Here is a 16,221-nt window from a genome sequence, read left to right on the forward strand (position 1 = left end):
GTAAACAGTGCTGCATTGAACATTTGGGTACGTGTGTCTTTTTCAGTTTTTATTTCCTCTGGGTATATGCCTAGGAGTGGGATTGCTGGGTCATATGGTGGTTTTATGCCTAGCTTTTTAAGGAGTCTCCATACTGTCTTCCATCATGACTGTATCAGTTTATATTACAAGAATATTCCCCTCTCTCCATACCCTCTCCAGCATCCATTGTTTGTAGACTTTTTGATGATGGGCACTCTGACTCGTGTGAGGTGGTAACTTCTTGTAGTTTTGATTTGCATTTGTCCAATAATGAGTGATGTTGAGCATCTTCGTGTGCCTGTTACCCATCTGTATGTCGTCTTTGGAGAAATGTCTCTTCAGGTCCCTTTTCCACTTTTTGATTAGGTTGTTTGCTTTTCTGGTATTGAGATGTATGAGCTGCTTGTATATTTTAGAAATGAATTCTTTATCAGTTGTTTCCTTTGCTATTATTTTCTGCCATTCTGAGGGTTGTCTTTTCACTTTGTAGTTTCCTTTGCTGTGCAAAAGCTTTTAAATTTAATTAGGCTGCACTTGTTTACTTTTGTTATTATTTCCATTATTCTTGGAGGTGGGTAGGAGATCTTGCTTTGATTTATGTCATCAAATGCTCTGCCTATGTTCTCCTCTAAGAGTTTAATAGTTTCTGGTCTTACATTTAGGTCTTTAATCCACTTTGAGTTTATCTTTGTGTATGGTTTAAGGTAGTGTTCTAAATTCATTCTTTTGCCTGTAGCTGTCCAGTTTTTCCAGCACCACTTATTGAAGTGGCTGTCTTTGCCCCATTGTATATTCTTCCTTCCTTTGTCAAAAATTAGGTACCCATAGGTGGGTGGGTTCATCTCTATCTTGTTCCAAATCAGATCAGATCAGTCACTCAGTCGTGTCCGACTCTTTGTGACCCCATGAATTGCAGCATGCCAGGCCTCCCTGTCCAACACCAACTCCCGGAGTTCACTGAGACTCACGTCCATCGAGTCAGTGATGCCATCCAGCCATCTCATCCTCTTTCGTCCCCTTCTCCTCTTGCCCCCAATCTCTCCCAGCATCTGAGTATTTTCCAATGAGTCAACTCTTTGCATGAGGTGGCCAAAGTACTGGAGTTTCAGCTTCAGCAGCATTCCTTCCAAAGAAATCCCAGGGCTGATCTCCTTCAGAATGGACTGGTTGGATCTCCTTGCAGTCCAAGGGACTCTCAAGAGTCTTCTCCAACACCACAGTTCAAAAGCATCAATACTTTGGCACTCAGCCTTCTTTACAGTCCAACTCTCACAGCCGTACAAGACCACAGGAAAAATCATAGCCTTGACTAGACGAACCTTTGTTGGCAAACTAATGTCTCTGCTTTTGAATATGCTATCTAGGTTGGACATAACTTTCCTTCCAAGGAATAAGCGTCTTTTAATTTCATGGCCACAGTCACCATCTGCAGTGATTTTGGAGCCCCCCAAATAAAGTCTGACACTGTTTCCACTGTTTCCCCATCTATTTCCCATGAAGTGATGGGACTGGATGCCATGATCTTCATTTTCTGAATGTTCAGCTTTAAGCCAACTTTTTCACTCACCACTTTCACTTTCATCAAGAGGCTTTTGAGTACCTCTTCACTTTCTGCCATAAGGGTGGTGTCATCTGCATATCTGACGTGATTGATATTTCTCCCAGCAATCTTGATTCCAGCTTGTGATTCTTTCAGTCCAGCGATTCTCATGATGTACTCTGCATATAAGTTCAATAAACAGGGTGACAATATACAGTCTTAACGAACTCCTTTTCCTATTTGGAATCAGTGTGTTGTTCCATGTCCAGTTCTAACTGTTGCTTCCTGACCTGCATACAAATCTCTCAAGAGGCAGATCAGGTGGTCTGGTATTCCCATCTCTTTCAGAATTTTCCACAGTTTATTGCGATCCACATAGTCAAAGCCCTTGGCATAGTCAATAGAGCAGAAATAGATGTTTTTCTGGAAGTCTCCTGCTTTTTCCATGATCCCACAGATGTTGGCAATTTGATATCTCGTTCCTCTGCCTTTTCTAAAACCAGCTTGAAAGTCAGGAAGTTTACGGTTCACATGTTGCTGAAATCTGGATTGGAGAATTTTGAGCATTACTTTACTAGCATGTGAGATGAGTGCAATTATGCGGTAGTTGGAGCACACTTTGGCATTGCCTTTCTTTGGGATTGGAATGAAAACTGACCTTTTCCAGTCCTGTGGCCATTGCTGAGTTTTCCAAATTTGCTGGCATATTGAGTGCAGCATTTTCACAGCATCATCTTGCAGGATTTGAAATAGCTCCACTGGAATTCCATCACCTCCACTAGCTTTGTTCGTAGTGATGCTTTCTAAGGCCCACTTGACTTCACATTCCAGGATGTCTGGCTCTAGGTCAGTGATCACACCATCGTGATTATCTGGGTCATGAAGATCTTTTTTGTACAGTTCTTCTGTGTATTCTTGCCATCTCTTCTTAATATCTTCTGCTTCTGTTAAGTCCATACTATTTCTGTCCTTTATCGGGCCCATGTTTGCATGAAATGTTCCTTTGGTATCTCTGATTTTCTTGAAGAGATCCCTAGTCTTTCCCATTCTGTTGTTTTCCTCTATTACTTTGCATTGATCACTGAAGAAGGCTTTCTTATCTCTTCTTGCTATTCTTTGGAACTTTGCATTCAGATGTTTATATCTTTCCTTTTCTCCTTTGCTTTTTGCTTTTCTTCTTTTCACAGCTATTTGTAAGGCCTCCCCAGACAGCCATTTTGCTTTTTCACATTTCTTTTCCATGGGGATGGTCTTGATCCCTGTCTCCTGTACAATGTCATGAACCTCATTCCATAGTTCATCAGGCATTCTATCTATCAGATCTAGGCCCTTAAATCTATTTCTCACTTCCACTGTATAATCATAAGGGATTTGATTTAGGTCATACCTGAATTTTCTAGTGGTTTTCCCTACTTTCTTCAATTTAAGTCTGAATTTGGCAATAAGGAGTTCATGATCTGAGCCACAGTCAGCTCCTGGTCTTGTTTTTGCTGACTGTATAGAGCTTCTCCACCTTTGGCTGCAAAGAATATAATCAATCTGATTTCAGTGTTGACCATCCAGGGATGTCCATGTATAGAGTCTTCTCTTGTGTTGTTGGAAGAGGGTGTTTGTTATGACCAGTGCATTTTCTTGGCAAAACTCTATTAGTCTTTGCCCTGCTTCATTCCATATTCCAAGGCCAAATTTGCCTGTTACTCCAGGTGTTTCTTGACTTCCTACTTTTGCATTCCAGTCCCCTATAATGAAAAGGACATCTTTTTTGGGTGTTAGTTCTAAAAGGTCTTGTAGGTCTTCATAGAACCGTTCAAATTCAGCTTCTTCAGCATTACTGGTTGGGGCATAGTCTTGGATTACTGTGATATTGAATGGTTTGCCTTGGAAACGAACAGAGACCATTCTGTCATTTTTGAGATTGCATCCGAGTACTACATTTTGGACTCTTTTGTTGACCATGATGGCCACTCCATTTCTTCTGAGGGATTCCTGCCTGCAGTAGTAGTTATAATGGTCATCTGAGTTAAATTCACCCATTTTTGTGCCAGTATCATACTGTCTTGATTACTATAGCTTTGTAGTTTAGTCTGAAGTCAGGAAGGTTGATTCCTCCAGCTCCATTCTTCTTTCTGAAGACAGTTTTGGATATTCAAGGTCTTTTATGTCTCTGTATGAATTGTGAATTTTTCTGTTCTAGTTCTGTGAAAAGTGCCATTGGTAATTTGACAGGGATTGCATTGAGTCTGTTGATTGCACTTAGTAGTATAGTCATTTCAAAACAAACAGAGTTGTATTTGTATTTGTTTTAGTTTTTACAAAATAATCTCAGAAATTCTGAGGCTGACAGTAAGCCTGTTGGAAGCAGGATGAGTGAGGCATCTAGAGCTCTGGTCCCTTGGCTCCAGAGCCAGTCCTCTGAACACTGTAACACTGGATTTGAACATTTCTTCTAAATATCATAGTAGTGTATGTTCAGAAAAGAATGCTAAGAAGTTTCAAAAAATCTTAATTAAAAAAAAATACAGCAGAAGCTGTAGGGACTGAGTGTATTTGACAGTTTGGAGACACTAATTATGGTCTTGAGACAGTTGTGGGGACCAGAGAGAACAGTCTGGGGAAGTGTGACAAGAGAAGTCACTAGACTTCCAACTTCAGCAAGCAATTTATTGATCTTTGAAGTAGAACTAGTAGCTGAACATTTATAGGGATGGAAAAATGTAGAGAATTCCAAAGAGAACTGGAAATCAAGTGAGGAGTGATTATTTAGGTTGTTTGATTGCGTTATCTGAGAAAGAGTTAACACCAGAAACATGGGTAATTGGAAGTTGACAATTTTCAGCTTTGTCTTCTTTTTTTCAATAGAAAACTTCAAACATGCATGAAATATCAAGAAAATAGTATAATAAACCACCAGCATGCCCATCAATAGAAAATTATCAACAGTTTGCCATTCTTATATGTTTGATTTATAAAAAATATTTGAATACATTAAGGTTTCTTTAAAATTAATTTCTCCTTCAGCTTTATTGAGGTCTAATTGATGATCAAAAATTGTATATATTTAGATGTACAACTTGATGACTTGACATACATATACATTGTGAAATGCTCATCATACCAAGCCAATCAATATATCTATCACTTCACATCTTAATCATTTAATTTTTTCTCTCTTGTATGTTGAGAACTCCCAAACTCTACTCTCCCAGCAAATGAAAAGGGCACAGTACTGTACTGTCAACTGTAACCAAATTACTGTACACTAGTTCTGCAGGACATATTCACCTTGCATAACTGAAGCTAAAAGTCATTATTACTAACACCATTTTAGCCAAGGTACATGGGAAATTATCAAAGAATAATGAGGTGATCTTATTATAAGCACCACAAACTTTGATCTTTCTTCATTTAGAATGAAAGGGAAGAGAAGCTGCTGAGCTGGTAAGATGGCCACACAAATAACTTATCACTTATGAGTGAGAGCCCAAGATTTTATTCTCAGTCCTACAGCATTGATTCATTCAGATAGCATATTCCAGACACTTTTCACACACTGATCATCCAACAGTGAGACAGTCATTCTGGACTTTTACTTGAATCCAAATCAAAATTCATCATTTACTGATTCAAAAATCTTGGAGAATGCTGTCCTTGAGCCTCATCTTTCTCATCTGTAAAATAGAGATAATACCTTCTTGAATAGGGCATTGTGGAAGTTAAAAGTGAATTAAGTTTGCCACAAATGAACATAACCTGTATTCTGTAACATATTGTCCCTATTACTCCACTAGGCAGGCCATGAGCTCATGATGAAAGAAATCATAAGGCAATCTCTCTGTCCCAAATTCCTCTTCAAAGAGGGCAGCAAAAAGCTCACAGAGGTCCCCCCACAATGTAACCTGTGAGATGCAAGACACCTCACATGTTGTGGTGATCTCTAATGACAGCATGAATTCATGTTTCAAAATCATTTGAAGTCTTCTAATCTTCTGTTACCTTTGTTTAAGTCTTATAGCTCTACAAACATAATATGTGCTAAAGCCTGTTGTTGGCCATCGTCAAATGTTTGGTGCCTGGTTTGTATTGGCCAACCAAGGTCTTGTGCCCAATGTACACTGAGGTGATATGAACTGAAATGTTGGCGTTCTGAGCAGAGAAAGGTTTATTTCAAGGGCCAAGCAAGGAATAAGGATGCTTGTGCTTAGAAGGCTGGAACTCCCCAGTGGATTTCAGGGGAGGTTTTTTAAAGGCAGACTAGGGGAGAGAGTGGAGAGTACTTGATTTAGCTCACGCACTATTCTCTGCTTGATGTTGAGGAGCACGGTAATGCAACAGGGGTTATCATCATAAATCCTTAGGTTCCAGTTTATCATGGTCATCATGCAGTTAACTTCTTCCACCTGGTGGACTTTTTAGCATCTGCAAAACAACTCGGGAATGTGCACCAAACATATTCTCTGTAGCCTTCTGGGAAGAACTAAAGATCTTGTGACTGCCGTATGGCTAATCTATTGATAAAGGATTTTTTTTTTTTTTTTTACGTGTTCACATTTTTCCAGCTATTAATTCTTGAGCCAGCCTTTTGTAATTCAGATAAGGCCTGGGAGACTAAAGATTTTCTACAAACAGGAGACAGGCAGAGGGCATGGGGTAGGGGTAGGATCTATCCCAGGAAGGCCCCACTGGGTTCTGCTTCATTACAGTTGGAGAACTTCCCACAGCGCCCTTATTTGGTCTTGATGAGGGCAGATGGCCCAGAGAGGAGGCTGCTATCTCCTTCTGCTGGCTTTCTCCAGGTTTCCTCTGCAGCCCATGGGGAGCCTCTGAGCAGCAGAGATGGGCGGGGCCGAGCCTCCCTTCTCCACCTTCTGGGTGAGTGACTGGGCTCAGAGCAGAAACTTCCCCAGAGTTTGCGGCCAGGTGCGCTCCTGGGAGCTGGGCTGTTTGTGCCTCACAGTCAGCCTGCTGCCTTTATCAAAGAGCTGATAACTTTGCCTCCCACCTGCGTGAGGCTTCTGGAAGCATCTACCTGGGTGTCTCTTGGTCCTGCAGCTCCACACGTGACACACTGCATCCATCCTATGCCTGTGGCAGCACCTGCACAGAGCGGGTGCTTCAGAGGTGGACCCTGGAGGCCGCTCAGTCTTGGGAGGCGGACCTGGTGCACAAAGGGCGCTCCACTCTCAGAAGCAGGTGTTCTCAGGCTCCGGCCCAGTGGACCTGCGAGGCGGCCGGTCTCCAGCATCCCCACTGGCGCGTCCAGGAGCGGCAGGAGCCCCACCGCCGCCTGAGCAGGGAGACCCCGGTCTGTGTCCGCCTTGGCCGACAAGATGCTGCCCGTGTCCGCGGAGGTGAAGACCAGCCTGCTGCAGAAGGCGAACTTCTGCTCGCGCCTGTTTGTCTGGTGAGCGCCCTGAGCTTTGACATTCCACCACGGGTGCAACACTGTCTGCTTCTCTTGGGGACCAAGGGACAAATCGAGGGAGCGTGCCTGGGAGCCTGGGGCCGGTAGGGTTGCGAGGTTGGGAGGGGTGGGCTTGGGAGGGGTACCAAGGGACCTGGTGTCAGGGGAACTGAGTCTCCCTGCCTTGCTGCTCTCCGCCCAGCCAGCCCCGGAGCCTGAGAGCTGATGCAGAAGGAGCAGAAGGCAAGGAGGTTGCTCAGGGAGAGTCACTGCCCAGCAGGAGAAGGGACTGGGCTCCCCACTCTCCACCTTATCCAGTGGCCTCAGAACCACTAAGGAATCCGCTGTCAGTTCTGAAATAAGCTGCAACTCCCCCCCCCCCGCCCCTGCCCCCCACCAAGCAAGCAGCTTGTGAACAATTTTCTTTATCTATTTAGTGCCCTGCATCTTTGCCATCTTCCAATAATGTGCCCACCTTTTCCCATGTTCCGTAGGTGAACATCTGAGTTCCAACTTCCCTGGGCTCCCTCTTTCCCCCTGTCTACGACCATGTCTTTCTTTCTGTCCCTCCTTCACTCCCTGTGTGGTCCTGTATGTCCTGGTACCTCGTTTTGGCCAATTTCATGTGTGTACAAAACACTATTGTTTTTTTATGAAATGAATGGGGACGTTATTCTGGAACATGTGTTGCTTTTGCCTGGGACACATGGCCAGGAGTAGAGTGTGTATTTGACCACAGCCCTGGCCCTATTGTGAATATCTCCACTTCTACCTTTGAGAACCAAACCCTGGGGATGGGGTCCCTGAAACCTGTGGGGTCTTATCCAGATCTCTATCCTTCAGAGAAGCAGTGCATGGTCTTGATGCAGGTGGTCCTTCCCAGGAGTCCTTTGGTCCTGAAACCACTGACAGGTCCATGAGCTGGGAGGAAACAGAGATGAAAAGCACTGCAGAGAGCTGAAGCTCTTAATTGAAGTCTTCATCTAATAGCTGGGACTACAGATATGCAGGACTGAACCTTTGGATTTTAATCACACTTGGGTGATTATTAGGTCTTTTGTTTCTGGACCCTAACCCATTTATCTTTTCCACAAATTCTGATACTTCTTTTATTGGACAGCCTAGGGGATCCCCAGGGGGATGGCAGCTCCTATGCTTGTTTTGATGGTGATGTATTCAGTGCATGTAGCTACATCCCTTGGCTATTTGGTTGCCCTTTAGGAAAGAGGGGCCTAGAAGAAGGAGTATGTGTGTGGTTACCATAAATAATAGCAAAGTAGACAAATGTCTCCTTAACGTCAAGTAGGGCAAGAAACTCTCAAAGCACATTCTATTTGTTGACTTTGAAAATGTATGTGTATAGAAATGGAAGGTGAAGACTTCCATTTTCATTGGCACGCATTTTCAGTTTTCCTGCTGGGGAGGAAGGAGCTATTACCTCTTATTTCATGCTTGAAGACTCTGAATCATAGAGGTTAGTAGTTGCGTACCATCAAACAGCTAGTAAGCAGTGGAGTGGGATTTCAAACCAGGAAGTCTGGTTCTGGGGTCTGTGTTTCTTGTGTATGTAACTGCTGTGCTTGCCATGGAATTGGCTGCCTGGACTTGTTCCAGGGTCCTGGCCCAGAGTGAGACCCCTTATGATGATGGGGAGGTTCTTTTTCCACTCAGATTCCCCCAACTAATTAGTAAACTGATGGTGAGACTGGTAGAGCACAAGCTTTGCTCAGTGACCAAAGAATGGAAAAGTGCAGACTTAGTTTGCAAGTCAACCTCTCAGCCCAGCTGGGTATATAGGATGGTTGAAGTAAAAGGAAGGGAATCAGGTTAAGAGAGGGAGGAATATTCATGGCTTACCCAATAATGCGGTATGATTTGGACCTGAAATTAAGGCAACACTCCTTTCAGTCCTTGTATGAGCTCTTTGCTTTGTTGTCATAGCCATTATCAACTGTAGTGGTCCTGGTGGGTGTGTCATTTATCATGCTTATATATTACAGTGGGTGCATAATGAGGCTCTGTGTCTACTAGATGTTAAGTCTTCTGACATTTGGGTCCTACCTAGTTCTAGTCAGTTCTTATTTTTTTCTTTCCTTTTATGATTGAGCCTGAAACTCAGATAAGAGCAGTTGGTTTCCATTCGAGGGAGGGGCAGGGATATATTTCTAGGGCATCAGCCTTTCGTTTTTACTGTTCTTGATTACTGAAGGACTCTGAAGGGGCAAAGGTTCATCTTCTGATCCTGCTACCTGCTAAGCATAGGCACTGTTACATGTTGGGTTCACTTCAGTTCAGTCACTCAAATTGTCTGACTCTTTGTGATCCCATGGACTGCAGCACGCCAGGTTTCCTAGTCCATTGTGAACTCCTGGAGCTTGCTCAAACTCATGTCCATCGAGTTGGTGATGCTGTCTAACCATCTCATCCTCTGTCATCTCCTGCCTTCTCCTTTCTCCATTCTCCTCCTGCCTTCAATCTTCCCCAGCATCAGGGTCTTATCCAATGAGTCAGTTCTTCGCATCAGGTGGCCAAAGAATTGGAGTTTCAATCTCAGCATCAGTCCTTCCAATGCATATTCAGGAAAGATTTTCTTTAGAATTGACTGGTAGGATCTCCTTGCAGTCTAAGGGACTCTCAAGAGTCTTCTCCAAAACACAGTTCAAAAGCATCAATTCTTCGGTGCTCAGTTTTCTTTATAGTCCAAACCTCACATCCATTCATGACTACTGGAAAAGCCATAGCTTTGACCAGACAGACCTTTGTCAGCAGAGTAATGTCTTTGCTTTTTAATATGCTGTCTAGGATGGCCATAACTTTTCTTCCAAGGAGCAAGCGTCTTTTAATTCATGGCTGCAGTCACCATCTGCAGTCATTTTAGAGCCTCCAAAATAAAGTCTGTCACTGTTTCCATGTTTCCACATTTATTTGCCATGAAGTGATGGGACCAGATGCATGATCTTCATCTTTTGAATGTTAAGTTTTATGCCAGCTTTTTTCACTCTCCTCTTTCACCTTCATTGAGAGGCTCTTTAGCTCTTCTTTGCTTTCTACCATTAGTTCAGTCAGTCAGTTCAGTTGCTCAGTCGTGTACAACTCTTTGCAACCCCATGAACTGCAGCATACCAGGCCTCCCTGTCCATCACCAACTCCCGGAGTTTACCCAAACTCATGTCCATTGAGTTGGTGATGCCATCTAACCATCTCATCCTCTGTCATCCCCTTTTCCTCCTGCCTTCAATCTTTCCCAACATCAGGGTCTTTTCAGATGAGTCAGCTTTTTATATCAGGTGACCAAAATATTGGAGTTTCAGCTTTAACACATCAGTCCTTCCAATGAACACCCAGTACTGATTTCCTTTAGGATGGACCTGTTGGATCTTCTTACAGTCCAAGGGACTCTCAAGAGTCTTCTCCAACACCAGAGTTCAAAATCATCAATTCTTCTGCACTCAGCTTTCTTAATAGTCCAACTCTCACATCCATACATAACTATTGGAAAAAACCATAGCCTTGACTAGATGGTCCTTTGTTGACAAAGTAATGTCTCTGCTTTTTTAATATGCTGTCTAGATGGGTCATAACTTCATGGCAGCAATTACCATCTGAAGTGATTTTTGAGCCAAAAAAAAAATATATATATATATATAGTCACCACTGTTTCCCCATCTATTTGTCATGAAGTGATGGGACTGGATGCCATGATCTTAGTTTTCTCAATGTTGAACTTTAAGCCAACCCTTTCACTCTCCTCCTTCACTTTAATCAAGAGGCTCTTTAGTTCTTCTTCATTTTTTGCCGCAAGGGTGAGGTCATCTGCATATCTGAGGTTATTGAAATTTCTTCCGGCAAACTTGATTCCAGTTTGTGCTTCATCCAGCCCAGCCTTTTTCATGATGTACTCTGCATATAAGTTAAATAAGCAGGATGACAACATACAGCCTTGACGTACTCCTTTTCCTATTTGGAACCAGTCTGTTGTTCCGTGTCCAGTTCTAACTGTTGGTTCCTGAACTGCATACAGGTTTCTCAACAGGCAGATCAGGTGGTCTGGTCCATCTCCTGAAGAATTTTCCACAATTTATTGTGATCCACACAGTCAAAGGCTTTGGTATAGTCAATAAAGCAGAAATAGATGTTTTTCTGGAACTCTACAACCTTGCCATTCTCCTCTCTCCAATCTCTTTTTCCATGTCCAGTTTTAACTGTTTTTCTTGAACTGCATACAGATTTCTCAGGAGGCAGGTCAAGTTGTCTGGTATTCCTGTCTCTTGAGGAATTTTCCGCAGTTTGTTGTGATCCACAGAGTCAAAGGCTTAGCAATAGTCAGTAAATCAGAAGTAGACATTTTTCTGTAATTCTCTGGCTTTTTCTGTGATCCAACAGATGTTAGCATTTTGATTCTGGTTCCTCTGTCTTCTAAATCCAGCTTTAACATATGGAAGTTCATGGTTCACGTACTATTGGATAATTTTGAGTATTTCTTTGCTAGTGTGTGAGACAAATGCAATTGTGCAGTACTTTGAACATTCTTTGGCATTGCCTTTCTTTGGGATTGATGAAAACTGAACTTTTCCAGTCCTGTGGCCACTGCTGAGTTTTCCAAATTTGCTGGCATATTGAATGTAGCAATTTAAAAATATCCTTTTTTAGGATTTGAAATACCTCAGCTAGAATTCCATCAACTCCATTACCTTTGTTCATAGTGATGCTTCCCAAGGGCTTACTTGCCAGGATGTCTGGCTATTGTCCAGTGATCACATCACCGTTGTTATCTGGGTCATGAAGATCTTTTTTTGTATAGTTTTTCTGTGTATTCTTGCCACCTCTTCTTAATATCTTCTGCTTCTGTTATGTTCATACCATTTCTGTCCTTTATTGTGTCCATCTTTGAATGAAATTTTCCCTTAGTTTCACTAATTTTATTGAAGATATCTCTAGTATTTCCCATTCTAATATTCTCCTATTTCTTTGTCTTGATCACTAGGAAGGCTTTTGTATCTCTCCTTGCTATTCTTTGGAAGTATACATTCAGATGGGTATATCTTTGCTTTTCTCCTTTGCCTTTCTCTTGTCTTCTTTTCTCAGCTATTTGTAAGGCCTCCTCAGACAACCATTTTGCCTGTTTGCATTTCTTTTTCTTGGGAATGGTCTTGATCATTGCCTCCTGTACAATGTCACTAATCTCTGTCCATAGTCCTTTAGGCACTCTGTCTATCAGATATAATCCCTTGAATCTATTGTCACTTCCACTCTATAATCATAAGGGATTTGATTTTAGTCATATCTGAATGGTCTAGTGGCTTTCCCTACTTTCTGCAATTTAAGACTGAATTTTTCACTAAGAAGTTCATGATCTGAGCCACAGTCAGCTCCCAGTCTTGTTTTTGCTGACTGTATAGACTGTCTCCATCTTCAGCTGCAAAGAATATAATCAATCTGATTTTGGTATTGACCATCTGATGATGTTGATGTGTAGTCTTTTCTTGTTTTGTTGGAAGAGGATGTTTGCTATGACCAGTTTTCTTGGCAAAACTCTGTTTGCCTTTGCCCTGTTTCATTTTGTACACCAAGGTCAAATTTACCTGTTATTCCAGGTATCTCTTGACTTCCTGGTTTTGCGTGTCAGTCCCCATGATGAAAAGGATATCTTTTTTGGGGTGATATCCTATCTAGAACTAAGGTTCTAGAGGGTCTTTTAGGTCTTCATAGAACCATTCAACTTCAGCTTCTTTGGCATTACTGGTTGGGACATAGACTTGGATTACCATGATATTGAATAGTTTGCCTTGGAAATGAACAGAGACCATTTTGTCATTTTTGAGATTGCATCCAAGTACTGCATTTTGGACTCTTTTGTTGACTATGATGGCTACTCCATTTCTTCTAAGGGACTTTTGCCCACAGTGGTAGATATAATCATCATCTGAGTTAAATTCGCCCACTTCACCCCATTTTAGTTCATTGATTCCTAAAATATCGATGTTTACTCTTGGCATCACCTGTTTGACCACTTTCAATATACCTTGATTCATGGACCTAACATTCCATGTTCCTATGCAGTATTGTTCTTACAGCATTGAACTTGATTTCCAACACCAGTCACATCCACAACTGGGTGTTGTTTTCGCTTTGGGCTAGAGGAGCAGATTTCCCCTGATTCCACCAAAATGAATCTGATTGTCACCAGGCCAGAGTCCCAATTGCTCATAGCCTTGGATAAAGACCATCTGCCACTTGATTGTCTCAGTTCTCTAAGAGATAAAACTAATGAGACAATTGAGGAATCATGGACCAAAGGGCAAGAGAAAGAAAGTAACTGTAAGGGGTCCTAAGAATGACCTTAGAAGTCCAAGGAAGCTGGGGAACCTTCTTTTGTTCCTGTCACAAATTTGTTCAGCCAGGCCCTTCTTGTTTTGAGTATTTGGCCAAGTGACCTTCTCTCTATTAAAGAAAATGTTTTACTGGAGTATAGTTGATTTACAATGTTGTGTTAGTTTCAGGAGTACAGCAAAGCAAATCAATTGACATACATCCACTATTTTTAAAAGGTTCTTTTCTTTAAAAAAGATAAAGGCTATTACAGAGTATTGAGTAGAGTTCCCTCTGCTATACAGTAGGTTCTTATTAGTTATCTATTTTATATATATATTTCCCTGGTGGCTCAGACTGTAAAGAATCCGCCTGCAGTGCAGGACACCTGGGTTAGATCCCTGGGTTGGGAAGATCCACTGGAGGAGGGCATGGCAACCCACTCAGGTATTCTTATTATTATTATTATTTTTACTTTATAATATTGTACTTGTTTGCCTGGAGAATCCCCATAGGCAGAGGAGCCTGGTGGGCTGCAGTTCATTGGGTTGCAAAGAGGTTGGATATGTATATAGTAGTTTATGTATGTCAGTCCCAGTCTCCCAATTTGTCCCTTCCTCCCTGCCCCGCTGGTAACCATAAGTTCATTTTCTACATCTGTAACTCTATTTCTCTTTGGTAGATAAGTTCATTTGTACTGCTTTTTAAGATTCCATGTATAAGTGATATCATATGATAATTGTCTTTGTCTGCCAGTGGTTTTCTTTGGCAATTGGAATGTTCTCTCTTCTATCTGACCACTAGTATTAAAATAAAAACAACAGGAAATGGTTGCTGGGGCACAAATTTCCCCTTGATCAGCCAGCAGGTAGTCAAGAGCTTTGCAGTGGTCAAGTGTCATGTGGGCCAGAGGGTCTAGTGAAGATCTTGTCATTCTAAGGCTAGAACTGGGTTCTCTACTTACCTAGGCCAGTCTCTGACTTTTTAAATTTCTTCTTTTTTTATACTTAGGTTACTATAAATTCTTTCTCATGCTAGGCTCACCAGGGAGCCTACAAGAGTGACAACTGCCATTACCAGCCCAGCTCCCCTCCTGACTAGATGAGTGGCCCCCTTTGATTCACAGGTTGTGCAAGTGTAATTAAAATCTGAATGTAACCTTGATCTGGGTGTGAACCACATATAGCCCACTGTCCCCTGGTAGTTTTCTTGGAGACAGTTGATGGCCCAACTGGGTGGCCCTTGCTACAGGGTCCTTGAGGAACAAATATCCCTCAGGGGCACACACACTGTCTTTGAATTTTATTGAGTCTTGTTTAGGCTCATGGTGGCGCCCTCCCATCCAGGGTACTTGCACATGGCCAGGCCCCTCCATGTTTGGTATGATCCTGTCCCCAGAGCCCTTAAGCATGGTAACTATCTAGAGTCGGCCATGCCTGTAGGTGGAGGGCTCATAGTGAACTGTTGGTTGGACCCCCAGAAAACAGGGATTTGACTAACACATAGGCCTTTGCAGGGGTGTGGTGGCAATGGGGCAACCCTGATGTCCCTGGGCAGAAGCCTGGGCATGGTGGAATTAAACTGTAGTTTGGTGATATTGTCAGCTGAAGTTCCCTGAAAGTCTGGTGGGCAATATTTGTTCCCTGAATGAGGCTGATGGTGACAGATCCAACAATCAGTAAAATTCCAGCCCTTTTGGATGTTTGAATGTTACTTTTAAAAATAAATGAATTTTCCAGAGAGTGATACCGAGGAGGACCATAAGAAGAATCAACTACATTTTAGTTGGGAAGCTATTACTTATCTTGAGGTTGTCCTCAGAAGGTTGGGTTCAGAAAGAGGCTCACATGAGCGTTCTGGCTGAGGGGAGTCTGACAGGACTTTAAGTAGTTCAGGGTCCAGAGCCTGTTAGACTCAGGGTGTTATGTCCATAAGATAACTCCCTGTAAAAACTTCTCTGTGGAGAAGGCAATGGCACCCCACTCCAGTACTCTTGCATGGAAAATCCCATGGATGGAAGAGCCTGGTAGGCTGCAGTCCATGGGGTCACACAGAGTCGGCCATGACTGAAGTGACTTAGCATAGCATAGCATAGCAAAAACTTCTGTGTTGACAACTGATCTGAGGAGATCTTGAGACCTCAAGTTTACAACTGCTTTGAATATGACTGGTGCTAAGACACTTCAGTCATGTCCAACTGCGACCCCATGGACTGTAGCCCACCAGGCTCCCCTGTCCATGGGATTTTCCAGGTTTAAACACTGGAGTGGGTTGCCATTTCCTTCTCTAGGGAATCTTCCCGACCTGGGGATGGAACCAGCATCTCTTACATCTCCTGCTTTAGTAGACGGATTCTTTATCACTAGCGCATGTAGGTATCTTTCAATCTGATACATTTCAGAAGATTTAAGTCCTCAGTAATACAGGAACATATCTGCAGCCTTACCCACAATGGCCATTCAGCTCTATTCCACATGCCTTAACCACTGTTACTTTATTTTGATTTCTAAACATATTTTTTTTTAATAATTAAAGCAGAGGTACAATGGATGTTCAGTAGGCCACAAAGAGGCTGCTTTAATTATGTAATATATAAGCCAGCATGACTTTCCTATACCTAGAATGTATGTGTGTTTGTAAGCATATATCTAATTTTCCCCATATCTTTATATATTTAAAATGTAGACTTTTTTTTTTTTAACAATGTCCATGAATGTAGGTTTCTAATTAGAGATGTGTAATTTGGATATATGTGACTCACCTTTTAATTTTTAACAGGTGGTTAAACCCTTTGTTTAAAATTGGTCACAAACGGAAATTAGAACCAGATGACATGTACTCGGTGCTTCCAGAAGATCGCTCCCAGTGCCTTGGAGAAGAGCTGCAAGGGTGAGCACAGACATCATGGAGAAGGGGAGAAAGAGTGAGAATTTCCACGTAGGGCTAAAGA

The 16,221-nt window shown here is 42.3% G+C and overlaps 1 protein-coding gene across 2 annotated transcripts in view; it reads left to right on the forward strand.

The window, feature by feature from the left end:
* Positions 1–16,221, forward strand: part of LOC102392665 (ATP-binding cassette sub-family C member 4) — a 428,577-nt gene that overhangs the window by 237,096 nt on the left and 175,260 nt on the right. Inside the window, exons 1-2 of one of the 2 annotated variants that reach the window (XM_045162434.1) lie at positions 6,468–6,962; positions 16,050–16,160. The exons of the other annotated variant lie outside the window; for it this stretch is intronic. Coding sequence (XP_045018369.1) covers positions 6,889–6,962; positions 16,050–16,160 — 185 coding nt within the window. The 5' untranslated portion in view covers positions 6,468–6,888. Of the gene's footprint in view, positions 1–6,467; positions 6,963–16,049; positions 16,161–16,221 lie in introns of those variants that run through there. 2 annotated transcript variants of the gene reach the window in all.

This window comes from Bubalus bubalis, chromosome 13 (assembly GCF_019923935.1).
Source record: "Bubalus bubalis isolate 160015118507 breed Murrah chromosome 13, NDDB_SH_1, whole genome shotgun sequence".
In the NCBI taxonomy this organism is placed as follows: Eukaryota; Metazoa; Chordata; class Mammalia; order Artiodactyla; family Bovidae; genus Bubalus; species Bubalus bubalis.